We start from the raw sequence: 27,947 nt of genomic DNA, 5'->3' as shown, positions 1-27,947 counted from the left end.
CTCTGCTCAAAGAATTAAGAAGAAAAGTGTTATGAGATTAAGGTCTAAAGCATACAGAATGAGGCTGCTTGCTACACTACAGGCTCCAATATGAGATCAATGCAGTTTGTTGTTATTTGCACATATATGGCAGGTCTAAAATGGGTCGTCACACCTGTTATTTTTCTTACAATACGTCAACGTACTTTATGGCAAATTTGGCACAGTACATATTTTGTACCTAGCTCATGGTGTGTGCGTGAGATAGAGAGAGGGAACGAGAAAAGGACAGACAGCACTGCACCGAGGGGAGGGGAAACACGCTCCATTAGTACAGCAACCCCACAGCCTCACCAGCCACTGTCACAATACATTCTTGAGATTATGTGGAAGATGCTTGTCTTCATAAGAGGAACAACAGCAGAGGACAACACCTCTCCAACGTCTTAAAGGACATTTTTGCACAAAGAAAAAGCCTGCAGCTACATTCAAGAGGAGGTAAAGCGAGGGATTTGTGCTAAGAGGATCTACCATCAGTGTTTAGTTGCACTTGACTTGAGCGTCTGCCACTACTGAAGAGGTTGTATACTCTTTGCTTGGCAGTGGAAAACCTGCTGCTAAAATCATGAGTGAGTCAAAGAAAGGCGAGCTGGCCATTCGTGATAAAGCTATTCTGCACCAGCAAAGGAGACTCAAACAAGCTACCCAGTTCACACACAAGGATTCAGCTGACCTCCTGCCACTGGATGGGCTCAAGCGACTGGGGACGTCTAAGGACTTGGTGAGTGTAAACGATTGCTTACTAATTAATTGATTATTGCATTAGATATTATTGTTAAGATTAATAAAAACGTTCATACGTGAAAACAACAACAATGTGCTATGTTACGTGTGCTTTTAAATTACAATTATTGAGCCAGAGGACAAATATGAAGATTGATTCAGTCTACTTGAGTAATTATATTGTTAGAAGAGCATATCATATTCAGAGACCTGTATGCAGTGGATGATGTCTCTTGAAGTCTCATAGAGTACACTGGGCACATCCCCTCACTCAAACAGACACAAATGTCATCTCACATTCATACATTGGAGCTGGTTCTGTGGAGGAGGCAGCCTGAATATAAAGTGGAACATCACATCCATTTCTGCCTCCTCTTAACCTGAAACTGTTGTGTGTGAAGGTGGAACTCCCTGTGCTGATTTATGCCAGCCCTCCTCCTGACACACTTCTGTGCAGTCTATCTGTCACAAGGCATTAGGAGTGGTGTGCTATTTTGCATCTACCCATCCCATGTAGATAGATATGCTCCACTGTTACATACATGATAAATAAAAACAACAATAGGTCACTGAGATAATCATTTATCAAGATAGCAAATTAGAGTTACCTCCTTTACCTCCTTTACAGTACAGTTCATGCACCTGGCAGCAGCAGTATATATATATATATATATATATATATATATATATATATATATATATATATATATATATATATACCCACAGTTATTTTACATTCATATCATGCTTCTATGATATGAGATATTATTTTATACTGGCACTGGAAAGATGGCCAATAAGACAGTACAATACAGATAATCATTCTGCTTCCACATTATTTATTTTTGCACCTAGTAGTTAAGGTACAATATTAAAGCCATACTCTGGAACATTGCAGGTCAAGTAATAACACCTCCTTAGAGACAAGCAGGTCATGGATCCTCTGCCAGAAATGTGACATTGTTCACCTTTATGACATACACACATTTATTATGACATTACTTTTGGCTTTCTTAAAATCCATTTTTTAAATATTTAACATTTTATATAAAGCACATGCAATGACTGAAGATACAAAATTCTTCCATCAAAATAAGGTCTAAAAATGGTAAAATATGTTACAAGAAACATAGAAAACAGAGAGTGTTATTGTGACATTTTTATACCAAGCTGTAGTACCATCAAACACAGACCAGTGTGTAAGAGCAGTAGAGATTGTTATGTAAGACCTAATTTGTTTTGCTGCACTTTAGCCTGAGGTCCTTTGTGGCTCAGCAGCAGAAACAGCACAGGCCTGATGTGTGAGGAGCAATGAACATGAAAAGGGCACAGACTAGGATTCAGTGCTGGAAAAAAAACGAGGAGGCAGGGCACACGTGATAGGCACATAAACTATTGTAATTCAGATGACATCACAGTACTCTATGGGCCAAAGGAGATGGGACAAACAATAATGATAAGCGATACAGGAAAATTTTTGACCTCATGCTACAAACATTGTCTTTAAAGCTTTTTGAATGTTAGTTGTGTTGATTACAACAAAATTTATCCTAAAAACAGTCCCTTTCCTACATCTGCAGGTGTAGCATCTTCACATTCTGGAATCTGAAAACAGATTCTTATGTAAGAGTGTAAAAATAATACAGTCACTTCTAACATTACTTTCTTGTAATAGCCAATATTTCTGACAAACTTCATATTTAGCTGTCTGATCATTTATACCAGAGGCTACATAAATGTTATTTCATTTGGGAATCCTTTAAAAGTAAAAGCAGTGATGGAAGAGCTATTGAGGAGAATTTAATAAATGAACTATTTGCATATATGGAGCTGATAGGGGAGCTAGAAATATCAGTCCTAGGTCATCTATTGCAATTGAGAAATTATTAAATAGCTCGTTTAGAGAAATCTGATTAATGAAGAGCATATTACAATCAAATCAGCCAGAACAATCTTGACTATAAGAACTCAACCATTTAAAAATGAACTCTAAAAGGCACTTTACAGCCACTCAGCATCATGCATCTCCTTCCTGCCTTCTACCAAACTATCCAGAGCAAATTGAAGTTCATGTTGAAGTGTATTATTTGCTGGGGGGTAAATTAGTTGTAGTTGGAGGTGCTTTGCTTGAACCCGCCTGGCTTCATGTCAGCGGGGAGATGGGTTGGGAGGCACCATGCTGCCTCAGCTGCTCCTGCCTCATTGTGGAGGAGTGCACAGGGCTAAAAATACACCCTCAAACACAAATGACTAAACAAGCTGAACAACAGAGAGGAGCACACTGCACAGCAAGGTAGAGGTACACAGCTGTTGGAGTATTGGGGTCTCATTATGTGAAAGAGCAAATATGAAAGATGCAGAATTGAGGAAATGACAAACTTGTGATGCTTTAGAGTAGACTCTCGATGTAACAGGAAGTCATGGTGTTACAGGGGACGCCCACAACAATGAAAGAGGGCATTAGATGGATCACACAACCAGAATGAGGGAGAAGCGTCTGGTACAGTCAGATAATCAGTCCACATGGTAATTAGCAGCTAATCTGGTGCACAGAGTAGAATCACAGACCACAAGGATATAGTGCATCAATGCTATGCAATGTATTTTCTGTTTCACTAGCTATTCAACTTCCAAAAGATACATTATGCTATGCTAAGGTATGGTTCTAACTTTCCATGATTCTGAAACCCATGGGTAAAGACTGGTTCAAACTGGTTTGGTCACAACAGGACACCTATGAGTAAAATCAGTGCTGGAGAAGATAGTCAGCCACATTATGTGTGCAAAGAGCTGCATAAAAGCGCTCAACAAATGTAAGAATAAAAAGCACTGTTATGAAATCAATGCCACTCTCTGTTAATGTGGTGGGTAATAATAAATCAGTGCACATTTTGCATCTAGAAACCTTTTCTAATAGATCAGTAACATTCACAAAAATTCTTTCAAAATTACAGATCTGAAATTGAAATTGTAAATGGTAAATGTCACGGTTGGCATATGTCACCCAACCAGGATATAGAAATAATAGTTTTATTCTTAAAGTAGCAGGCTTGAATATTCTGTAAACATGCACTGAAAGAAAGAGCTTACTACCCAGTCCTATTTACCTTAGAGATCAATTTAAATCTTGTTATAATTCGTGTCCACATAGTTACAAAAGCCATAACTATGACACATAACAAAATAAAAGACATTATATACTTTGATTATGGGGTAAACATGTTGATTCTGCAAAAATAGAAACAGATATCACAAGACAAAATCTGATAAAGATGAAATACTCTATTACATTAAATTCTGTGCTGCAGGCAAATGAGCATGTAATGTAATTAAAATCCATGACCTGAACAACAACAATAAAGGCATCACAGTTTTAGGTGACAGTTAGTCAAATTAAAGAGAGAGTAAAGGGTCAAATGTCTAACTGAAGAGGTTGTGTAAATCAATAATTGCACTGTAAAATAATAATGTGAGGGTCAAGATAGGGGGAGAAAATGATAGAAATTGACAGAGCACATAAATTTTGATTCTGCAGGTAAAAAAAAAAAAATGCTGTCACTGTCACCACTGTTCAGACAAAATGCAGATACTGATTTCTGTGGGTAACCGGTAATCCCATCATAGTCACAGGTTTCGAACCACAACACACGTTTATATTTATTCTCTCATGGGCCATTGATTTAATTAACCAGTAGAAACACAGCAAATCTAATACAGTTGGTATTCATTTAAAACACTGAGATGCTTAAATGTAACATGTGACATGAAGGGGTAACTTGTTCCTTATGTCTCAGCGTTTAGACAAGACAATAGGTGCACATAGAAAATTACCTGCATCGGCAAAGGCAGAAGATGAGATGAAGGGATCTTTAGCTCATCCACAGCTGCAGCCTAAAGAGGAACGGATGATCTTCATCTGACACATGTGATTACTTCTATAAAAGGAGTTTGTTTGGCAGACTGAGAGAGGTGGGCAGGAGCCTGTGAGCTGTACCATTTCAACATAAAAATATATGTCTGTGATTTTCATGCCAAACATAGATAAAATCACATTGAATTATTACCCTAGGCCCCAGAGATAAAGGACTTGCTTTTTATATTTTTATGCGTAGATCTTTGAAGCCTGCTGAGAGAACTGAATATTGAAGTGTTCATTATTTCAGACTCATCTTTTTGGGTTTTTACATTTTCATCTAAGTAAAATTGGCACATTGGAAAGTGACAATCATTTCGGGAGCATGGCACTGTTGACTCTCCATCTGTTATGCCTATAATTGTTTTGTTCTCTTATGCATGCTCTTATGCATATGAATGCATGCATCCTAAGGGATATTATATGCTATAAACTGTTGTCAGTTTGTATTGTTGTATCTCAGGCCCCTGTTTCAACATTGATCTGCAATGTGATACAGAAAAACAGGCTGCCTAATATAGCCACTGACCACAGCCACTTATTCAATCAATCAATCGGTCAAATGTTATTTGTATAGCATTTTACAACAGCAACAACTGAACCAAAGTTCTTTCCATGAGTGTATTGGAAGAGACCACCAGAGGTTTGTATGGAATGGGAAACTACGATATACAAGTGGTCATAAAAGTTTGGCCACCTGCCTACTCTTCAATCCTAAAACTAAATTATAGACAGGGAGTAATTTAAACATATAAACACAAATATGCTTTGAGTTAGTTAATTTCTAACATTTCACAAACAAATGTGTTGTAATTTGTGAATATGTGAACCAAATATGCACCAAAATTGTAAGATAACTCACTGTCTATTTGTCTACTTTGACAACTTTGAATCTAACAAACTCTGAAGCCAAAAACCTCCTGCTGAGAGCTATAGGCTTTCATCCATTTTTATTTTACATTACATCTGACCATTCCAATCACAAATTTGTTCTGTTTTTAGCAACCTCATAGCATCGTCCAGCGGCGCTTACTGGAGGGGAACATCACAAGGCTCAAGGGGGAGGCTCGGGATCCCAATACCAGGGTCCGTTCCCCTCTAGCTGACACCAATGACAAACCCACCACGGACGCAGAGGAGCGCAGTGAGAGCACCGCTGACGACTCGACCGAAGAGCGGGAGTCTTTGGAGGAGAGCGAGAAGAGTCTGCGCTCAGATGAAGAAGACGACTGCAGTGAAGCTGGGGCCAGACAAACAGTGGAGAAACATGCACTATCTAACCTACAGGTTCAATGTAAGGTAGGGACTAAAGTGATTTTTTTTTTCAACTACGGGCTTCTTCTGAGAGCTTACACTTGACTGATTGGTTGAATCTGCCTGGTACTCCCACCAAATATAGTGAAGACTGACCACTAGGAGTAGTGGATGGTGTTAGCTATAGGCAGCGTAATGTATGTTGGGCAGGTTTATTTAGGCTTAGGGCTGCATTCAACTAAAAAGTATACATATACAATAAAATTATCATTACAGTATTTGATGTCATGATTAGATATATTAAGGTTTTAATTTGATATTTGATACTAACTTTACTTTGCTGTGCAGAATAAGGTGGATTGCTTGAAACATCCTGTACCACCCATGGCTACTATAGTCAAAATAGAGATAGTTAATGTAATGCTCTAGGCACTGTATATGGAATATAGCTCATCTGAGTTGTCCACGGATTTTGTGGATTCAGCAGGTCCTCTGTTACACTACAACAGGAAATGTTCTCACATATGCTGAACTAGAACAAGTGAGAATGCTATTGCACCTGCTGATAGATTTTAGATAAAAGGGAAAAGAGAAGTAACATGAAGGGTACAAAGAGATTAACCATATCAGAACTGTCCCCACTGACCTACTCCGTCTTCTGAGATATGTATAATATATATATATATATATATATATATATAGAGAGAGAGAGAGAGAGAGAGAGAGAGAGAGAGAGAGAGAGAGAGAGAGATAGCTAGATAGATAGATAAACACAATTTTGTGAATTCTTAACACTATTTGCTTTGCTTGCATTTTTATTTTTTTGACACAGCCTGTGCGTTAATAATCATTTGTGTTAAACCAAGTGTGTAACTTTACGTATAAAAGTCAGCAAAAACAGTATTATACATCCACAAAATGACTAATTTCCTTACAATGATTAACTGTTAAGTCATTAAATGGACAGATGGTGAACTAGTTTAAATTCAATGTAATAAAAAATATACATTTATGTGTGGATAATGAGATTTGGGCTTCTGAAAAATTGATCTCCAGCCGTCTTAGATTTTCTTGGCAAGTTTGAGGTGTTTATTTAGAGAAAACCAAAAGCCACTTTATCCCTGAGAGATCTATCCAATAAAGACCCCCTGGTGCTGGAGTAATGTGTGCTTGTGACTAATTGTTTCCTTGCCTGCCTTGGTGCCAGACTGAAGTGTAAAAACACAGTGACTCCAAAATCCCCTTCTGTCTTCCCCACAGTGCTGTGAGGCTGACGTCAGAGTGTCTATCAACACTGGCAGCCAACACAACCACATCTCCAGCTCTTGCTGCCAGAGACTCGGGTAAGCTCCAGCTCATGGACCCTTCAGATAGTGTGCATACTGTCAGACGGCACTGACACCCACAAAGCTGTCTTTAAGCACTTAACAAACTCTGTCACTGTATCTTACTAAAGATTCTCAAATAAATGTAAAACTAGTGATCACAGTTTGGTCTCGTTTCCCAGACTGGTGCCCACTAAAGATGGCTCCCCGTGTGGTGTGAGCAGTTCAGTCACAGGTCTGAGGCTACAGATGGGCTCCAAGATGCTCCAGTGTTCAGCCTATGTAGAAGGTAAACACCATGTCTATAAAAATTTAATTTACGTTAATTTCATAAGATAATATTCATGTGAAGGAACTGATGACTCTTGTTTGTAAATAATGGTTGGCTGTTCTGAATTGGTCATACATATAATGGCGGTGTTTTGTGCTTTGTACTTCCAGACGATGAGACGTTTGAGCTGTGCCTTGGTCTTCAGACTCTTATGGAACTTAAAGTAGGTCCTCATTAAAATGCAAATACATATTAATCATATTCCTTCCAATTTTTCCATTCTTTCACAATTAGTGTAAATGTAACCATATGATATTGTTCTCACCAGTCAATTGAGGCTGTGGGTATGGCGTGTTACAGTTTGGTTTATATATGATCTATTTTCTGCTGTGTTCCTTGCTATAATAGACCCACACAGCAGGATAGTCTTCAGTTCATCTTAATTCAGCTTCACTCCTGTACAAGTTCTCTCTTTTCCTCTAGTGTGCGCTGACCAAATGAGCTGTACTGCAACAAAAATAGGAACCTATATTAAGTAGCAAGAAAAGTAAATATAATGTACCCAAACTTAATATAATAAATATGATCCAAATTAATGTTAATACTTTAAAATAATGTATGGCAAATGCATCTTTACAGGTTACACTAATTTAAATAAGCAGCACAAAATTTGAATGTGACTTAGACTAACTTTATTGATCCTCAAGGGAAATTACTTGGACAAAGCAATTCATACATTAAAATATAATATATTCCATTCAAGAGCTGCTTTTTTTCATTGCAGTTTGGTTGTAGCGAGCAGTCAAAATGGAAAGTGAAGAGAAAACAGTTTGAGCAAAAGCTATTCCACTCCCATGAATATTATATTTGTCAATCGGGTGTGTGCTTGCTTATTTTAGACTATCACTCGATCCATATGGTCGGTATCTCCTTGGAAATCTGTTGAGTCTGAGTCATGAGTTTAAAATTTGTTGAGTGGCCCTTCAAATGTTTGCCTTAGAAAAACAACCTTTCCACATGCACCAAACATAAACTGCACTGGGTCCAGCCAGTGACATCTATGCATGAAATGGTAAAAGAAGACTCTTTTTTTCCTTCATACTGAACAATCTTGATTTTATTCAATTTGATTTTATGGTTTCTTTCTAAAAGCTAAGCTAAGATAACTTTTAATTATAAGATTCATAAACAAAGACAAAACACACCTTTTAAATAAACCTCAGCTTAAAGGTGCGCTATGTAACTTTTTGGTTGGGGGTTTGTCACCTGCTTGTTTCTGTGGAGATGTCAGTATGACACTAAACAGCTCTACCTTACATTTGTTGAATTGTAACTGGTTTTGTAGCCCAAGAATACCTAGAAAAACAGGCATTCTGACTGTGAGTGGGATTGCCTCTCCGCAGATCTGACTTGTGACTTGGTCTAGTTTGGTCTCCATGAAGATAGAAAGATTTAAGACCATACTGTGAAACATTCCAGACAAAGTAATAACATCTCCATGGAGAAAAGAATTTGATGGACCCAGAAAAGTTACACAATGCACCTTTAAGCAACAAAGTAATGCTTTCCACTTCCACACTATTATCATGGAACTGACCTAATGATCTAATTTATTTAACTAGTGTGCACTCTGGTCCAACCCATATCAGTCTGACTGAGGACTGGCTGTAGAAAAAACTAGCATGGCAATTATTAAAAATTATATCTCGATTTTATTAAAACTTGAATAAGATTCTTTGCACTTTCTTTGAAGTCCTTTTTTCTTGCCAAATATATTAACCTATATAGAGACTGTATGCATTAAGCTCACAAGTTAATTTAGCTTATTTAAAAAGATTGTAAAAGTACATTGGATCACTGTTTAATTAACCTGTGGTGATAATGTGTGTCCCAGTGCTGCTTGGACCTGAACAGTCTGGTGTTGAAGTTGGGGGGCTGCAGTGATGAGCTGCCCTTCCTGGACCCCTCCACTGACGCTCAGTGCCAACACGACTCCAATAAAAACCTGTGAGCCTCTCCGGACACTGCTGACCGCTGTTTCCTCACCACTCAGTCATGTGATGGAGGACATCTTATTGCCAAAATGTTGTGATAGCCTTTCTGTTGAGTTTACATTACTGTGTTGGTACAACTCACTACAGTTTTTGTTTTAAAAAACAACAATAAAATATCAACAGAAAATCAAACAAAAGGCTATGGGCAATACTTTTGAGTCTAAAACTGGTCTTTATTATTGGAATAATCTTCATTACTGTAACCAATGAAAGTAACTAACTCTCACTCTGAGCATTTCAGAATTTAAAGATGCACTATGTAATTTTTCAGGTAGTGGGCTTACCACCTGCTTATTTCCTGACATTATTGCTTTGCCTGTAATGTATGTTTTACAGCTCTTCATAGAGACAAGGAGATGGTGGGCCCTCCACCAGAAACATGAAGTAGTGCACCTCTAAAGAAACTAGTAATTAATAAATGTAAAGCTGATTAATTTGGAAAGCTTCTTTTACTTCTAAGTTTTATTGTATGAAATAAGCATTTTTCCTCGATTAAAATGTTCCTGTTGGTCCTCAGGGTACCGTTTACAGCGTTCCAATGAAGCTTTATGAAAACTTGTAAGTGCGTATAAGGCTACCTCGAGTAACAATTCAAATCAGATGATGCATTTGTTGCTTTATCAAGGCCTTTCTCTGGTCCTCAAAGATCCCAGTTCCTCGTGAGCACACTGTCGCTTTGGACAACTGACTAAATTCGTAGTCTAAATGTGTTTTATCCAAACCTTTTATTTTTTAAGCAAATGCAACATTCCACCTGCATGACTTTGTGGAGTTCTGCCATTGTACAGATCTGCATGCTTGTGTACCAGTGTGAATGTTAACAGACTGTAAGAAGTGCTGTTTTTGAAGTTTTTGTTCTGTAAGAGGAAGTTGCTGACGTTAATTTGAAAGAGCTTTCCATGTACATTTTTTGAAACCCAAGACAATTGCAATAGGCCTACGTTAATTTATACTTTACTTGACTGATCATTACGTCTAAGTTAATCATTGTTCTATTAAATTTTATGTGTTATATAATAATTCAAACTCTCCATCAATCAAGAAGATGATCTGTAACTACCCTTTGTCTATAGAGGAAAATACCTTTTGTTTTGCCTTATTACAGTTTGTGTTCAACACTGGCAAACTGCCAAACATTAATCTACTGCCTTGTTTCACAGTTGTAATTCTCAGCTGGTCTTACCCTGTGCATCACATTTTGAACTAACAATTTTACTTTCTTTCCAACATGAGTCATTCATGGATGGTGTAGGGTGCAAAGTTGCAACAAGCAACACCACAATGTTCACTGTAAAGAGTTGAATAGGTATAATCTGGACCCTTAAATTTGATAAATACACCATTTTTGTGGTGTGTATGTTTCACAAATGGTTTCACAGTGTATTGTATTTTTGGGTTCTGATGTAGCTGACCAGCTGAGAACTTTATTTTTAATTGAACAAAGACTCCTCTCTGTGCCAAATCTTATTGGCTATGATGGAGGTTTCTAATGAATAATATGCACTTTGTTTTTCATTGTTATATGACCTTTACCACATTGTTCATTATAAGTGATACACAGACACTGCAGTACTATTTTTCCTGCCTCACTACTGCACTGAGGTTATCCCAAATCATGCTCTTTACATCTGTGTGTGCTACAGAAATCATATGATATTACAAGGGTCATCCTTATAGATTTGCATAACCTTTGTTTCATTGTTAATGTGGCGACCTTATACGTGAGAAAGGAAACAGTCTATAACAGAAATTTATTTTTGGTGTTTCTGTTCCTCTATACAGTATTTTCTTTGCCTATATTAAAAATGTATTCTGTCTAGCCTGTCTGTTATGTACTTATTTCAACTGACTGTTTACTTGGACTTAGCAAAAAAGACATGTAAATCCTACAGATTTGATTACTTCTCAAATAAAATCCAATTTAACAGCAACCTGGATATGGGAGGACTTGATAGCCCCTTAGACTACTAGTTCCAGGATATTGAGGCACGTTAGCAGTTGTTAAAACATGTTGTTATGAGACAAGAAAATACAATGAGAAAATATAAATATAATATCGAAAAAGTGTTGGTATGCAAATTCAAATGCAATTGCATTTAACTGGCTTTACCTCTTTGAAATGATGGGGCAGTAGGCACCTAGAAAGTCAAACTGCATTTAGAGCTGTTAGGGAAAGTGTGTGAGAAACCATGTGCACTATTATTCTCAGGAAATCTGTCACAACCAAGACAGTTGAGGTGCTCGCCCTTACTTGTCTGGAGGCTTTGCACACCACATCCTGTTATAAATATGAGTCTTTTCTTTTCACTTTCTAAAGGTGTAGTTACTGTTACTTTACGTGTTTAACTCAGGTAAAAGTGTTCAGTTTTCTCATAAGCAACAACTCACATACAAGATATTCAAAGCTGTGAAGATAGTGTTCTTTTGCCATCAACTTCAGGCAGTCAGTGTGGTTAAATGCCAGTTTTATCATGAAATATTTTTGAGGTGTGTTAAGAAAGAATACTCACTAGCCTTGAAGTAAAAGATTTTTATCTGTTGAAAAACACTGTGTATGATTAGGGAATGGAAAGATTTTACTTTTTATAATTTACAGATACAAGGGATACAAGTGTTGAATACAGCAGGGGTATGCACTGCCAAACATCTGGCAATATGCCACAATATCCCAATACAACTACTACTAACCAGATGATTTTTCTTAATGTTAATATCAAACCCCTCACACTGATAGCATTGCTACATTGATATTTGTAAGTTTAAAATCGCCAGTAACTTAAAGGTACAGTGTGTAACGTTTTTAAGGCCCGCTACCTGCTATCTTCCAGTTATCACACTTATCTATCAAGAGGAAGACAAGCAGGTTACAGCACTATGCTACGTTACAGTTAAGATCTGTGGAGAGTCACCCATGTTCACAGAAGAAGTTATTATATTTTTGATCAATAGAAACACCTGTAATGAATAAATGCTAGATGTCTATGTTTACTGTCATGAACACAAAATTACACAGTGTGCCTTTAAATGAAAGCATAAAAACATTATATTATAAAATATTATCCAATATAGTAGCCATATATATATATATATATATATATATATATAGATATATAGATATAGATATAGATATAGATATAGATAGCAGCTGTGTGTGTATGTATATATATATATATATATATATATATATATATATATATATATATATATATATATATATATATATATATATATATATATATACCCAAGAGGTACAACCAGATTGCCCATACCTGAAGCACTCGAAACTGCCAAACAAAGGCTCCAAGCCTTGGCCAGCCGCCTAAAGAGGTACACACGAGATAACGAGGCCAGACGAATAAACCGGCTGTTCGCAACACAACCGGCGAAAGTGTACGCTCAGTGGCAGGGTAATAACACCAGAGCAGACCCACCAAGGCTGGAGACTGAGAGGTACTGGAAAGGCATATGGAAAAGGGAGGCATCACATAACACCGATGCACAGTGGCTGGTGGATCTGAGAAAAGACCACAGCAACCTCCCTGAACAGAATCCAGTCACCATCACAGTGGCAGACATTCAGGGAAGAGTCTCAGGTATGAAAAACTGGACCGCACCGGGCCCTGACATGATCCATGCGTACTGGCTAAAGAAGCTCACTGCCCTCCACGAGCGCCTGGCAGCACAAATGAACCAGCTGCTAAGGGATGGGACTCACCCTGAATGGTTAACCCAAGGGCGTACGATCCTGATCCTAAAGGATCCCTCAAAAAAGGGTGCAGTCCCATCCAACTATCGGCCAATAACCTGTCTCTCCACAACATGAAAGCTCATGTCAGGCATCATTGCGGCTAAGATAAGTGGGCACATGAATCAATACATGAGTGCAGCACAGAAGGGTATCGGCAAAAACACCAGGGGAGCCAAACACCAACTCCTGGTTGACCGAACAGTCGCCCGCGACTGCAGAACCCGTAAGACCAACCTGTGCACTGCCTGGATTGATTACAAGAAAGCCTATGACTCAATGCCACACACATGGATCACTGAGTGCTTGAAGCTGTACAATATCAACAGGACTCTAAGGGCGTTCATTGCGAAACTCGATGCGGTTGTGGAAAACCACCCTTGAAGCCAAGGGGAAGCCACTTGCACATGTGTCCATCAAATGTGGCATATACCAAGGAGACTCACTGTCCCCACTACTGTTCTGCATAGGCCTGAACCCCCTCAGCCAAATAATCGACCGCACTGGCTATGGATACCGACTCAGAAACGGGGCCACCATCAGTCACCTCCTCTACATGGATGACATCAAGCTGTATGCTAAGAGTGAGCGAGACATCGACTCACTGATCCACACCACAAGGATCTACAGTACAGACATTGGGATGTCATTCGGGCTTGAGAAATGTAGCAGGATGGTGACAAAGAGAGGGAAGGTAGTCCACACAGAGGGGGTGTCACTCCCAGAGGGAACAATAGCAGACGTTGAGGACAGTTACAAGTACCTTGGTATCCCACAAGCAAATGGCAACCTTGAAGAGGCAACAAGGAAAGCGGCTACGGCCAAATACCTGCAAAGAGTGAGGCAAGTCCTTAGAAGCCAGCTCAATGGCAAGAACAAGGTGCAGGCAATCAACAGCTACGCCCTGCCAGTGATCAGATACCCTGCAGGGATTGTAAGCTGGCCAAAGGAGGAGATACAGACCACAGATGTTAAGACACGAAAGCTCCTGACCATACATGGAGGGTTCCATCCCAAATCCAGCACCCTGAGACTGTACGCAGGCCGGAAGGAAGGGGGCCGAGGACTAGTGAGTGTGGGAACCACTGTCCAGGATGAAACATCCAAGCTCCTTGAGTACATCAAGGACAAGGCCCCGGCAGATGAGGTGCTCAGAGAATGTCTCAGACAATGGGGTCCAGAGGAAGAGGTGCTGGAGGGACCATCATGGCAGGACAAACCCCTACATGGGGCGTACCACCGGAGCATAACTGAAGTGGCTGATATCAAGAAATCCTACCAATGGCTTGAGAGGGCTGGTCTGAAGGACAGCACAGAGGCACTGATCCTGGCTGCTCAGGAGCAGGCCCTGGGCACTCGAGCAATAGAGGCCCAGATCTACCACACCAGACAAGACCCACGGTGTAGACTGTGCAAAGAGGCTCCTGAGACAGTCCAGCACATAACTGCAGGGTGTAAGATGCTGGCAGGGAAAGCATACATGGAGCGACATAACCAAGTGGCAGGCATAGTGTACAGAAACATCTGTGCAGAGTACGGGCTGGAAACCCCAGGATCAAGGTGGGAAACACCTCCAAAGGTTGTGGAGAATGACCGAGCCAAGATCCTGCGGAACTTCCAGATACAGACTGACAGAATGGTGATGGCGAACCAACCAGACATAGTGGTGGTGGATAAGAAACAGAGCAGAGCCGTGGTGGTGGACATCGCAATACCAAGCGATGGTAATATCAGGAAAAAGGAACACGAGAAGCAAGAGAAATATCAGGGGCTCAAGGAAGAGCTGGAGAGAGCCTGGAAAGTAAAGGCATCAGTGGTGCCTGTGGTGATCGGAGCACTCGGGGCTGTAACCCCCAAACTGGAAGAGTGGCTTCAACAGATACCGGGAAAAACAATGGACATCTCAGTCCAGAAAAGTGCAGTACTGGGAACAGCAAAGATACTGCGCAGAACTCTCAAGCTCCCAGGCCTCTGGTAGAGGACCCGAGCTGAATGAGGGTGAGAGAGACCTACCACCGTGGAAGGTGAGAAACACATATTATATATATATATATTATATATATATATATATATATATATATATATATATATATATATATATATATATTATATATATATATATATATATATATAGATATATATATAGATATATAGATATATAGATATATAGATATAGATAGATAGCAGCTGTTGTTGATACAAGCACCAGACAGACTATGCACACTGCATAGTAACTCATACTAACTCAGTGGGAATGACCCTTAAGCCTTTAACAGTGTTAGGAGAATATTGATGAGCCCCCCTTTGGGATGCTTTTGTTATGTAACTGTATAACACCATGACAACATCCTCAATATTTGATCAACAAATAATAAGATAGCACAGAATGCAAAACATAATTAATTTAATGCAGTTTATTAATCAGAAAAAACAGTATATACTATGTTAATTTAATTAGGTGTTACTATAATATTGTCAACGTGTCAATGAAGTTGAGGTGGTATATAGCTAAGGGTAAAACCCCTAAGAATTTGGACAATTTTTGCAATTGAAAAGAATGGAATTCATCTTTCCACCAGCAGCTACTGAAGACTCATGCAGATTCTTCCCCTTTTGGAGTCAGGGATCAAGCTGTGCATCAGTCTGTTTTTGCTCTGCACAAAACACAAGCAACAGCACAAGCAGAGAAATTAAGTAGAACAATCTCACTGTCATGCTTTTATCTCTTACAAATGCAAATATATTGTACAGAGAAGCAGCAGATGACAGATTGCTTAACCTCATTAGTCCCTCATTTTAAATCTATTACATTAAACTACAGTTCGTAATCATGCTTGTCTATTTAAAAATAACAAAAGATGCACTGTGTAACTTTTCTAGGAATGTTCCATGGAAATGTTTTCGCTTTGAATGGAATGTTCCATGATTTGGCTTAAAACTAAAACTAAAAAATACATATATCTAACCTTTGGCACCATCCGCTCATTTCCATGAAGATAAATAGACAAATAACGTTTGCATGGCAACATGGTTTATAACAACAGTGGCTGCAGTGACATGCACATCAAAATCTGATTATATAATCTGATTTCTGGACCTTAAAGATGATATAATAATAATAACAATAACACATAAACCACAAAATGTGAGGATGTGATCAGAAAGAAACGTATAACTGAAATGTATACCCATGTATAGCCTCATATAGACATACAGACACTTATTTTTTTAATCAAAATCAGTTGATTTTGCTGTTTAAATGTTGTTTTAACAGTCTTATAACTCCATAAATCTAATAATAATCAGATTTTCAGTGTGTATGTAACCACAGCCAGTATCTCAGAAGGTAAACTGAATTGCCCAGTGGCAAGAAAGCAGATGTTCAGTTCTGACTGTAAATATTAGGTACTAGAAGGGCACCTGATGCAAAAAACTTTGTTTCTCTCAGCTCATGACATACAGTAATTCCTTGCATAAAATGAGTCATTATGCTAAAAATAAAATAATAACCATATGCATTACACATCGGCATGTCTTTCCATTGTAAACCATTTAGTTTATTATGACCCCATCATCTGGTCGCCTAATTTGTGGATGATCTGGTGCTCTGTCACAGACGCTGAAGGCAGATTGTCTCAGTGCCCACAGCTGTATGTATTCACACAGAGGAGATCTGACAGCTACTGCCGGATTTGACCTGCCAGTTAAAATTGGAAAGAAACAGCAAGCCTTGTATGGACTCGAGGGCTTTGAGTCCAGATTTAGCTCACAAGGGCAGTTTTTAATTTCACCAGATCAACAATACAAGCCAGGTGTCAAATCAATAAAGGTATTTAATAATATCATGGTGCTAAAATATCTGTATTAAGGATGATGCATTTTATGGAAGAAGACTGTCTGGTTGCATGCTGTCAAAAAGGAGCGTGGGTGCCTTTCACTGACTGGCATGGTTGGTGTCCTCAAAGCAGTAATTTATGTCTGTTAAGAAATATTTTCTATCAAAGTTTACTAAATAAGAAGAACAAAATATATGAATTATTAATATAAGTTTTTTTTTTTCCTGTAGAGTGGTTCTTAAACAAATAATGTGGCTCCCAAGGCATGTTTTCCCCAATGGCATCATGGCCAAGCTGTTTCTAAAAAAGGGGATTTTTCTATGAGAATTTCTGTGACAGAAATAGTACCAACTTAGGGAGTAAACAGCGACAAAATAGGTTATACAAAAGTTCCCCTAAAATTCAGCATAGAGACAGCCATTACTAAACTAAACAGGAAGCTTACTGAATTGCCTCTAAATATAAATTAAAGAAGTAGGGCTCCATGAAAAAAACTCATTTTATAACATTTTGAAATCCAGATGGAGCAGGTGAGATTACTAATAAAAGCAACCACAGCCTCACCATTAAAGGTCATGAACATGTAACTGAAGTGAGCAGGAATGCTCCACTCCACTAAAGAGGGAAAACAACCAATGTTTTCTGGAATAAATCTTACAAATGGAGATGAGTGGTAGGATCAGTATAGTAGGATAATAGCTTCTAGAAACCTCTTGTTGAACTGCAGTGGATTTTATAAAGTAATTATGCCCAATTTTTTGTAAGACCTCAAGGAGCAGCTATTACTAATTATTTCCTAGTTGCTCTGACAGATATTCACAGCACATAAGCCTCAACTTAAATCGTGGTTAGGCATACCTCTACAGGGCAGTTTTAGAGAGGAGCAGTGCCCTTGGCCTGTGTTTATCCTCAGGTGTACACAAACATTAATATTTCATGAGAAAAGGAGAGGGAGTTATTGAATCCTCCAGTTGGAAACAGTGGGTGATTCCCTCAATAAAGCCAAGCACGCCCTGCAGGCACTTTGCTGCTCTGCTAAAAACAATACTGCTGTCTTGCTGCTATGCAAATCCTATTATGCAACAAATGCGGCGGATGTAATATCTGTTTTGCCTCATAACCTTAATTCAGCTGAGAAAGCCTATTTGATACACAAGATGAAAAGATGTGCAAATAGGCAGCTCTTCTGTCAAAGCTGACTGACAGAATAATAATCTCTCTGTTCACATTCACACATTTGAAAACCAGTGAGTTAACATTTTCTCTATAAGGTCTGTGATGGTCAGGCTTGGGTGGAGTAGTGATCAAAGCAGTTGAGATTTCACACAACAATTTTATTAGCTCCAAAACCACAAAGGACCATGTTCAATGGCATTGCAATGGACTCACATAACTTTGTAATTTAATCCTGCAGTTTGTAGCCTCAAATATCAATGGGATTCTTATAAATACATATTCATATAAAAATAAAGTTTTTCTAAGAGTAGTAGTTACTCTCACAATCTTTTGTATACGTAGGTTGAGTCTGAACTCCTACACCTGTGCATTCTTGTAGAGAAGATCTGCCACCAGAGCTTTGACTGCTGCCGAGTCCTCAGAATCTGTGGGTACAAGACATACAATTAATAATTATACAGTTTTAAATGAGAATGTCAGGACATCTTATTGGTTATGTAATGGGACAATTTAACTAATGCAATTTAAAAATACCTCACAGGTTATATTTTGGTGGTATACTTAAAAGCCATGTAGATTTCACTTCAGTATAGATTAAGTAAATGTAACAAGTTTGATGATTTTTAGACATACTGACATATATTTTTTTCTCTTTTTTCTTCTTCTCTTATTTTGTATATGCCCATCAAAATGAAGTTTCAGGGAAAATATGTGGGAGGTGTGGGGTTTAAAAGGTGGAAAATTCTAATCAAACTGTAACCTGTATAACTGCAAATGACACCAACTCATCATACTTGATAAAAAATGTGATCACAAAAAAAAGAAACGTCTCTATGGAGAAGCCATTCCCACGCTGTGATGGAGCAATGCCATACTCCCCATACTGACCCTTTTAGTCTGGACAGCAGAGCAGTAGGGAGGGGATAAAGCCTCCTGATGACATTTCTGTGAGGACATGGTGACACAGCTCACACAGAAAGCATGTGCACCCTTTGTAGTTATACATTTTGACTTAGTAAAAGGTGCACTGTGTAACGGTTCTAGTGGAGGACCTTCTTGTGTCCATTATTGCTTTGCCTGGAATGTTCCAGTATAGCACAAAATTTGTCTATCTTAAAATTGATTTTATTTTCATTGCTAAAAAATAAAACATTATTATTGTGAGTGGGCTTGTCTCTTCACAGATCTGACATGATAGAAATGCAATAACATTTCCACAGAGACAGGCAAGCTGTGCACCCTCCACCAGAAATATTACACAGTGCACCATTAATACAGTCTTATAGTATTGAAGTCTGTTACACATATCAAATAGCAAAATTAATGCTGGTTTATATCATATGGAAACTTTCTTTAAAAACACCGATATACTACATACATCTGACACTTTCCCAGCCTTCTTGTCCTCAGTTCTCCTCCATCTCCCGCCCCCTCTATATGCCCTACTTCTATTTTTCCCTATAGATTGCTTCTTCAAACAATTTTTCCATTGTGGGTTAGGTAACGAGGCTGCGAAATCTTCATAAAAAAAACCCACACAGGTTTGGTTCATGAATTATTAATAAATGTGACAGGAAGCGGCACACTGCCACCATGGGATCAGTTAAATCCACTTAAAATTAACCTGCAATCTCAGCCTCACTGTGTTTCAAAATTAACCTTTTTTTTTTTTTTTACCAGGTTTTTAATTGAAGACTTACTGACTCCAAGTTACCTTTGCAATTTAAACTCACTTTAATTTATAATCTCCATTTATTTAGATATTTAAAGTTCATCAGCAAATTACTGTTCAACAAATGGACACAGGATGTTAAGCAGGAAATAAATAACAATTGTGTGCATGATTAACCAAATTACTGACTCTGTTAAGAATGCCTTAGTTGGCAGAAATGTTATTTTCAAAGAATAATGTAGCATGTAATCTGTTTAATCCATCAAATGACAAACAGTGCAGAATATGAATTCACTGTCTGTCTGGTTAACCTATGCTTATGGAGTACAATAAACTAGTACCTATCACCTGTTTATTAGTTGGGATGATTTGATTCAGTTTATTATATTTGTTCAATTCAGTCTTTTAGAATTTATTCATACATTTTGTGCATCTAGATTTGTGCATTTAGCATATTACATAATAAACAGAACAGAAACTGGTACTAGTGGAAATAACTTTGACTGATCCAGTCAATAACAAAGAAAAGTCACACAGAGACACATAATAAGTCGCATTAAAGTAAACTTCACTCACCAACTCCCAGAGCCTTGAGGTGACTTTTGAACTCCGGTTTCTCTTCCAGGACACGCAGGAGATTAGTGGACTCCATTCGCTCCAGTTCAACTTTCCAGTAAATGTAGATTTTATGACTGAAGCTGACGTAAACTAAACAGGGGCTGTTTTTACCCTCCTTGCATGTGTACTGACCTGCAGAGGACAAACATAACAATATTAGGAGAAATAATGTACTAATGTAGCCTTCAATTGAGCTCATTGTCCCCCACACTCTAATCTAGGCATGGACTTAAGTGGGATTTGAAATGCACAGAACAATTGTACAAGGATTTTGCAAATATGCATGTATAGCTCAGAGCATGAGGGAAGTGCAGTTTGTTCAAATGCACTGCACTGAGATGAGAGCAGATTTGATATCTTTGAAAAAAAAGACTGACAGAAGCAGATAACTAGCCACAAGCTCAATGTTGCCTCCTACTGGTCAGTATTTGATGATAAAAATGTTTGTATTTTACCTGCACAAAAGGCATTGACGTTCTCATCAAACTGGAACCGCACCACTGTCCGATTATGATCAATAATGTAGGTTTGACCATCCCAAGCACAAGCCACAACTTCTTCTCTGCCGTCGCCCTGGAGAGAAGAAGGCATAAAGCACAAATTAATTGTGTTTTCACCAATATCCTAGAATATTAACTTTCTACATAATGTACAAAAACTTACAGTGACATCCAACTTCTGCAGGGCAAATAGCTGATGGTCAACCTGGACTGACCACAACAATTGCTCTGAGCTATCCATCAGTTTCAGAGTTCCTATGAACGCAAATCAATGAACATGCTGTTGTAAACTGTAAACTACAAACAGTAGAAAACAAAAACAGAAGAAACACACGCAACAGAGTTAAAAGTATTATTTCTATATCTTCATTCCTTGCTGCCACTTTTACTTTTAAGGGATGTTTAATGCTTAAGGGGCTCGTTTATAAATCACGTCCAATATAAGTCCTATATTTATAAATGTATTTAATTTAAGTATGCCTTTTTTGTTTGTATATACACTTTTGTTTCAGGTCTGAGTAACATGGAAATTCTAGTCTAAATGTTGTAAACTTGAAGCTTTCTGTGGCAGTCTCCTTTAAATATTGATAGACACTCAAGCTGCACTTTTCCTGTCGGGAGGATGAGGAGATGTTTGGGCTGACAGTTTAGTGTTTGTACACAAAATACAAAACAAATCAATATTTACCTTCAAAAAGCAAGGTAAGATGGGTTAATTTGTAATCATCTTTGTTAATCTGATGAGAATTAAAAAGCTGAATGTGCATGCTCTGGAGCACTTACCATCTAATGTACAGAGAGCAAATAGTCCACATTTGGATGATTCTTCTTTTGAACCTGTAGGAAAATAGACAATTTGGACAATGTAAGAGGACTAATTGAAATTATGTTGTGTCAAAGTATTAAACAAATGGGTCAGGCATAATGTTACCCTTGCTTATGTTACCGATGAGGTGAGTGGACACATTTTTATTATGAATTCTTCCAGTGGTCAGGTGCAAAATTACATCTCGAGAAGGTCCCTCACTGTGAACAAAATGGTTTGGCTATCACTTTTGAATGTTAACACAATTCATGGCCACTATATTAGAGAACCTTCCAGGAGTGGTTGGAGTCTCATCTCCAGAGCCTGACGAGTCCTGTTGTGTCCAGGAACAAAGCAGAATAGCATAACCACACCCCGGCTGAGAGACCATGAGCTCTGGTAACCCCTCAGGACCAGGATTTACCGACAGACTATCCACCTGTAACAAGAAAGGGTCTATTTTCACTGATTTACTTTTCTGGAAAATAATTCCTGTTTTAACATACCTGCCCTTCAAGAAGCCATTTTTTAAGAAGAATAAGTTGTCCATTCCCTATGTCTGAAGCATCAGAGGGCTCTTCCCATCGAAAAGCTCGCACCACTCTGTCTGTGTATCCCACCACCAGTTCACAGCGACCATCACCATCTACCACCAAGAAGAGCAGAATTTATGTGACAATGAACAGGGCATGTGCATTGCCCTAAATGTAATACAGTATACCTATGTCACTAATAAGAATAACTTTGGTGTTGGCAGGTATGTGTTGAGTGAACAGGGGCCTTTGGTCATCAGAAAATATTTGTTCATGTTGACTTGCTGAATCTACTTTGCAAGTTGCGGTCAGGTCAAAGAGGTGGAACCAGCCCTCTGCACCCACAGCCACCACAAAGTTCTGGAAAACAAAAACTCGTGGGACAAGATTTTCCTTACATAATTATAAGTTTAGTGTGTTTAAACGTACCTTACCCTTGTTGCATACATCTCCTACTGCAACACATGTGAGCTGGAGGAACAAGATGTCAAAATGCGTTTTCTTTATATACGCAGGCATATACTACTACCTTAGATTTTTAAAAAATTACAAAAACTCACCATTCCCACACAGCTCCTTGTGATAAAAGGTTTGGAGTCATCATATTTGTACACAAGCAGTTTGCCACTTGTGTCTCCAACAATCAGCTCATTTAACTACAATAAATTATAGACAAACACAGGTTTACTCATCGTTTTGTGTAAAATTCCACTTAGGGATTCTCACCGAATCGTTGTCTGCATCCCCGAGGCATATGGCATGAGGGAAAAGAGTCCCTGTAAAATCCAAACTAACTCTTTGAACGTAGTTGAGGGACCTCATTTCGTTTCAACTGATGGTCCCAATGCAATGAGCGATAGCTAGACAACAATAAAATACAAAAATAAATCAAACCACAGTACACATCATTATATAAAACCAGGGCATTCAATTAAATTCTTTCGGTGAAAATGTAAAAAAATAGACAATGACATTTGTATTTTACGATTTTGCTGAGAAAAAACACTTCCTTGTAAACAAAGACACGTGACCAATTGTACGGAAGCTCAATGATCGTTGTCCTAAAATTGTACAAAATGTCATGGTATCAAGTTTTTTTTTTACACTAATCAGTGATAAAACATAGCGCAAAACCTATGCAAAACTGTGATAAATGTGACAAAACAGTCACTTTTTTTTTTTTTTGAAGGGGGGTCAGGGTGAGGGTGGGGGGTGTATGTGAAAGACAGTATCCTTTTGAGCCACTAGAGGGCAGTCTTTAACTTCTTTTATGCAGGTACAATCTACGATCCATGGCAGAAACCTGCCTCCCTTTACAATTTAAATTTAAATGTGTTATTAAGCCTCCCCCTTGCTCCTTTCACTAATAAACTTGATGCCTATAGTTAGCATTTGTTTGAACTATATAGCTACAGCTATGTTGATTAACTAAATAAGTTACGGGCAGCCTATTTAATGCCAGAAAAATAAAACACAAACCTGCACCCATTTGCCATTAATTATTACACTACGCCTGGGCTAAGACTGGAAAGCCCCTCACGTGAAGAGCGCCCTTTCGCCTCTAGAGGAGCGCACCAGAGTGAAGTCCGCTCACAAAACACTAATTGGACTCTGGGAGCACACTGCAGGGCAGGATAGGTTTCAGAAAAGCCTTACGATGGCAAAGGCTGCAAAGAGCGCTGAATAGAACCCACACTTCTTTTTTAAAACTCTTGCTGGGGGCCAAAGACAGAGCAAAGAGAGAGCGGAGGAGGAAGAAAAAAGTGTTTGGGGGGCTTGTTCTATGCACGTTTAATATGAATGGTTCTGCCAACTCCGAAAAAATAGGCTACGCAATTTATTAGGCTACAATTCCACTCTTCTGTTTGGGGAGGAGAAGGGTGGGGCCGTATGCATTGCATTTTCTACACCACTATAGCCTAGTTCAGTTGCCAATAAAATCAACGCGTGTTGCGTTTATGTGTAGTTTCCATGCGCACACACCTGTACGCAACACAAAGAGAGACTGGATTCGGATTTTGCACTATGTTGAAAGACTTCTTTTAAATGGTGCACTTTTCATCGGAACAATAATGGGCAGCGTCGACGCTACTGTAACCATATCGGGCGTATCAAATCATGTACAAAGCCTGCCCAAATAGATTCTGGCCCCTCCGTTCCGCCTGTGCGAGGCTCATGATCTGTTCTTACCAAAGTGTAAAATTCTGCCCTGTTGCTCAACGCTTCAAGGCTTAAATGAAAAACTTTGTGATGGGCTACAGAACAACAGCACAAGGCAGCACTTTTAGATTTACGCACACAATACAGTCCATCAAGATTGAGTAGGGTGATGTGTAACATAATATTTTCAAAATGCTGAAAGAGTTAAACTTTTGCTTTTGTGTAACACTGTAATTTAGGCCAATTCATACTATTAAAGTTTCATTTTTTTAAATGAAAAGAACAAGATATGAACTCAAAAATTCAATTATTTACGAATAAGGTAAGCCAATTAAACACTGATGTTGGAAAAGATGGAGTCATATATAATTTAGTAGCCAATTAATGTCTTAATGTGCCATTTGTAAAGAATAATAATAAAATAATGTTATTAGCCAACATCTGTATACATGGTTACAAATGGAAAAAGTTAGCAGCGACTGTTTGTTTAGTGCTCTCAGTGGCACGCGTCCGTCGTGCGCACCACAGAGCAGCAGGAGCCCTAGGTGAATCCACGCGACCAGAAGGCGTGGCTAACGGACAGGCCAGACCGATTGAAAAGCAGTGGCGTCTTCTGTGGGGTCCCAGAGAAGCGTTGAGGAGCGCGCGAGGGAGCAGGCCAGAGTACAACCCACTAAAAACAACCTAGCCTACGTCAAGAGATCACCACGTGAAAGGCACGAGCGAGACGCACCGCCCAGAGACTTGGCATTACTAAGTGGTCGTGAGGAATGGAGTTTTCTGCCAAGATGGAACTTAACAAGAGCCAGCAACAGCTGATGCCGCCTGTGTGTTTTATTTCAACAACAGCACAAAGCATCCCGCTAAGCCCCACCGACAGCACCCAGGGCAGCGCCAAGTCAGCATCAAAGCAGTCCAAAAGGCAGCGCTCATCCTCTCCTGAGTTGCTGCGCTGTAAAAGGAGACTGAATTTCGCGGGTTTTGGCTACACGCTTCCACAGCAGCAGCCGCACGCAGTTGCGCGCAGGAACGAGCGGGAGCGCAACCGGGTCAAACTGGTGAACAACGGGTTTGCCACACTGCGTGAGCATGTGCCCAACGGTGCGGCCAATAAGAAGATGAGTAAAGTGGAGACGCTCAGGTCTGCGGTGGAATACATTCGTGCGCTACAGCAGCTCCTGGATGAACATGACGCAGTGAGCGCAGCTTTCCAAGCTGGAGTGATGTCTCCCACAATGTCACAAGGATACTCTGCTGATATGAACTCTATGGCCGGTTCACCCGTGTCTTCCTACTCGTCAGATGAGGGTTCCTACGACCCACTGAGCCCAGAGGAGCAAGAACTTCTGGACTTCACAAACTGGTTTTGAGCGCCTGAGTCAATTCAGTCAAGGTACAGATGACACACTGAAATTTGCCAGTTTGTGTCAATTATTGTTAGAAATAAAGACTAATAATAAGTCTAGATGTCATTGCTGCAGTGCGCCATTGGATGGCATGGGAATGCCTGCAGTCCTGGACAACAAGATGCACTGTATTTATGCTTTGACCTCCCAGCAAAAGGCTTGACATGAGGACCAGGCCAGAGATCAGCGCCAAAGGATTTATGGATCTCGAGCCGTGACAACATGGGACTCTGCAATATTTTCCACGACAGACTTTGACAAACCCCCAAAGTGCGCTCTTCTGCAGAACACAATTATTTAACGTGTAACTGTTCTATGCTAAACCAATCACATCCTCGTATCACACCTCTCTCCACAAGAATGCTTCCAAGTAACGAATTTATATAGTATATAAGCGGTTTCTTTCTTTCTTTCTTTTTGAGATATATTAACATATTTTTGTATCAAAAAGATTTATACGTAGATGTTTTGTACACTACTTTTGTAAATAGTTTGTCTATATTGTGCATTTGTTCTTTGCCTCCTGCCTAAAGACGTTGCCTATTTTATACTCTGGCTCTTATGTTTTATGTTTCCAGAAGGAGTTTGAGACTCCACAATTTATTATAGCACCAATGTGTCTTATTTAATAGAAAACCAATGTTTTATATAATACAATGATCAAATAATATGCAGCTATTGTCCAAACGGAAAGCTTTGCCCATACATTGTATTTTATAGGCCTACTGCCATATTCTACTTTCCTTGCATTACATGGTCAAATGAAGTTTATTTTTCTGCACAAAAATAAAAACTTTACAACAAACTCTCAGTTTTATTTTAACCCACTGAGAATACTAATCTAATAGGCTAATGATTAGACATTGAGTACAGCACAGGACTAAATGTGGGCTAATGTGGGATGGTGCTAAAAAGTTTTCAATGGCGTTATTTTGCTAGGCCTAGAAAAAAAAAATGAATTTCTACAATAAGGTACACTTTTGTAATGTGACACGTTACATATATGGAGTTTGGGACTCCACAGATTGAGTGTGACAGGTCTGAGGGCGGCAACAGTCGGGCGCGTGTCTGCTCTAATGAGTGAATGGGGCTATGGTGGGTTCAGACCAGAGTCTATGGCTCAGACAGAGGAGGACTGGCAGATGGCGTGTGCCTCACGCACCACCGTGACCACACAACACAAGATTTTTTGCGGTGTTTTTCAACGTTCATATTTGCTTGCTAATAGAAATGATAGAAAACAACTACTCCAACCGGTAGCTATATGTTACGTTTTTATTTTATATGTTGTAAGATAATTAGGCGTATACATTTGTTACAACAAAATGCCTTCTTCTGTTTTAATAGCACTGTACAAATTGTGGGACTGCCTTTCAGTCCTTGAATGTCCCCAGATTTGGTTGGTAAATCAAAACGTGATCTAGTATATAAAAAAGCATAGCAATTACTACAACTTTATTAGTCGTCTTAGAAAACTGGAAAGACAAATATTTCACAAAAAGCTTGTACATTTCAAGCAAACTCATAAACTCCAAACACAACACAAACCAACAGGTACATTTAGGATTATACTATTGCATACTGTCCACTGTTGTCTTTAGCATTTTTTCATGTCTATAATTTCAGTTGCTTATATGAAGCCCTTGACCAAACAATCATAGTTGCTGCCTGCCTGAGCTAGGTCACATCTAATTGACAAAAAAAGAACCAAAAACAAAGAGATAAAATGGATTTGTGGTGAATTTTATTTAATATAATTCTTCAGTGCATGTACACTTGAATGGACAACATTGAAAGTAAGTTGACTATTTTTCTCAATATACAATGACAGTTGGTGTATCATCTATCATCATCTATAACAGCAAATGTTAATGTAATTTCATACAGACAGCTCCATATTATATCCATAAAGTAATT

The 27,947-nt window shown here is 38.9% G+C and overlaps 3 protein-coding genes across 7 annotated transcripts; 2 read left to right on the top strand and 1 right to left on the bottom strand.

Moving 5' to 3' along the window:
* Positions 1–91: 91 nt before the first annotated feature.
* nrip2 (nuclear receptor interacting protein 2) lies at positions 92–11,311 on the top strand. Its single transcript, XM_020926747.2, has 6 exons — positions 92–760; positions 5,678–5,974; positions 7,190–7,272; positions 7,437–7,543; positions 7,696–7,748; positions 9,420–11,311. Exons 1-6 carry the CDS (start codon positions 605–607, stop codon positions 9,534–9,536), a joined length of 813 nt encoding a protein of 270 aa, XP_020782406.1. The 5' UTR covers positions 92–604; the 3' UTR covers positions 9,537–11,311.
* A 4,412-nt stretch (positions 11,312–15,723) lies between these two features.
* itfg2 (integrin alpha FG-GAP repeat containing 2) lies at positions 15,724–23,499 on the bottom strand. 5 transcript variants are annotated; one of them, XM_020926620.2, is made up of 13 exons: positions 23,191–23,485; positions 23,025–23,120; positions 22,894–22,935; positions 22,653–22,824; positions 22,438–22,577; positions 22,222–22,370; positions 22,058–22,152; positions 21,910–21,963; positions 21,290–21,381; positions 21,082–21,199; positions 20,585–20,758; positions 18,661–18,761; positions 15,724–15,978 (listed from the first exon to the last, which is right to left on the bottom strand). In XM_020926620.2, exons 1-12 carry the CDS (start codon positions 23,284–23,286, stop codon positions 18,694–18,696), a joined length of 1,296 nt encoding a protein of 431 aa, XP_020782279.1. In that variant the 5' UTR covers positions 23,287–23,485; the 3' UTR covers positions 15,724–15,978; positions 18,661–18,693. The 5 variants fall into 5 exon arrangements, with proteins under 5 accessions (XP_020782279.1, XP_055010108.1, XP_055010107.1 ...); XM_055154133.1 differs by lacking the exon at positions 15,724–15,978 and having other exon boundaries at positions 18,474–18,761; positions 23,191–23,324; positions 23,437–23,499; XM_055154132.1 differs by lacking the exon at positions 15,724–15,978 and having other exon boundaries at positions 18,474–18,761.
* Positions 23,500–25,268: 1,769 nt separating this feature from the next.
* Positions 25,269–26,754, top strand: ascl1a (achaete-scute family bHLH transcription factor 1a). Its single transcript, XM_020926701.2, has one exon. It carries the CDS (start codon positions 25,395–25,397, stop codon positions 25,992–25,994), a length of 600 nt encoding a protein of 199 aa, XP_020782360.1. The 5' UTR covers positions 25,269–25,394; the 3' UTR covers positions 25,995–26,754.
* Positions 26,755–27,947: the final 1,193 nt, after the last annotated feature.

Source organism: Boleophthalmus pectinirostris, unplaced genomic scaffold (assembly GCF_026225935.1).
Source record: "Boleophthalmus pectinirostris isolate CB_2022bp ecotype Guang Dong unplaced genomic scaffold, ASM2622593v1 HiC_scaffold_18, whole genome shotgun sequence".
In the NCBI taxonomy this organism is placed as follows: Eukaryota; Metazoa; Chordata; class Actinopteri; order Gobiiformes; family Gobiidae; genus Boleophthalmus; species Boleophthalmus pectinirostris.
This window is presented reverse-complemented; position numbering and strand designations above follow the sequence as displayed.

Excerpts from the sequence above, each read along its gene's own strand:
- ascl1a (XM_020926701.2), top strand. The coding sequence starts at position 25,395 with ATGGAGTTTTCTGCCAAGATGGAACTTAACAAGAGCCAGCAACAGCTG.
- nrip2 (XM_020926747.2), top strand. The coding sequence starts at position 605 with ATGAGTGAGTCAAAGAAAGGCGAGCTGGCCATTCGTGATAAAGCTATT. Across the intron at positions 761-5,677 it reads TGGGGACGTCTAAGGACTTG|CAACCTCATAGCATCGTCCA; the intron begins GTGAGTGTAAAC and ends TTCTGTTTTTAG. Across the intron at positions 5,975-7,189 it reads ACCTACAGGTTCAATGTAAG|TGCTGTGAGGCTGACGTCAG; the intron begins GTAGGGACTAAA and ends TCTTCCCCACAG.
- itfg2 (XM_055154133.1), bottom strand. The coding sequence starts at position 23,286 with ATGAGGTCCCTCAACTACGTTCAAAGAGTTAGTTTGGATTTTACAGGG. Across the intron at positions 23,121-23,190 it reads GGGATGCAGACAACGATTCG|TTAAATGAGCTGATTGTTGG; the intron begins GTGAGAATCCCT and ends AATTTATTGTAG. Across the intron at positions 20,759-21,081 it reads CGTCAATGCCTTTTGTGCAG|GTCAGTACACATGCAAGGAG; the intron begins GTAAAATACAAA and ends TGTCCTCTGCAG.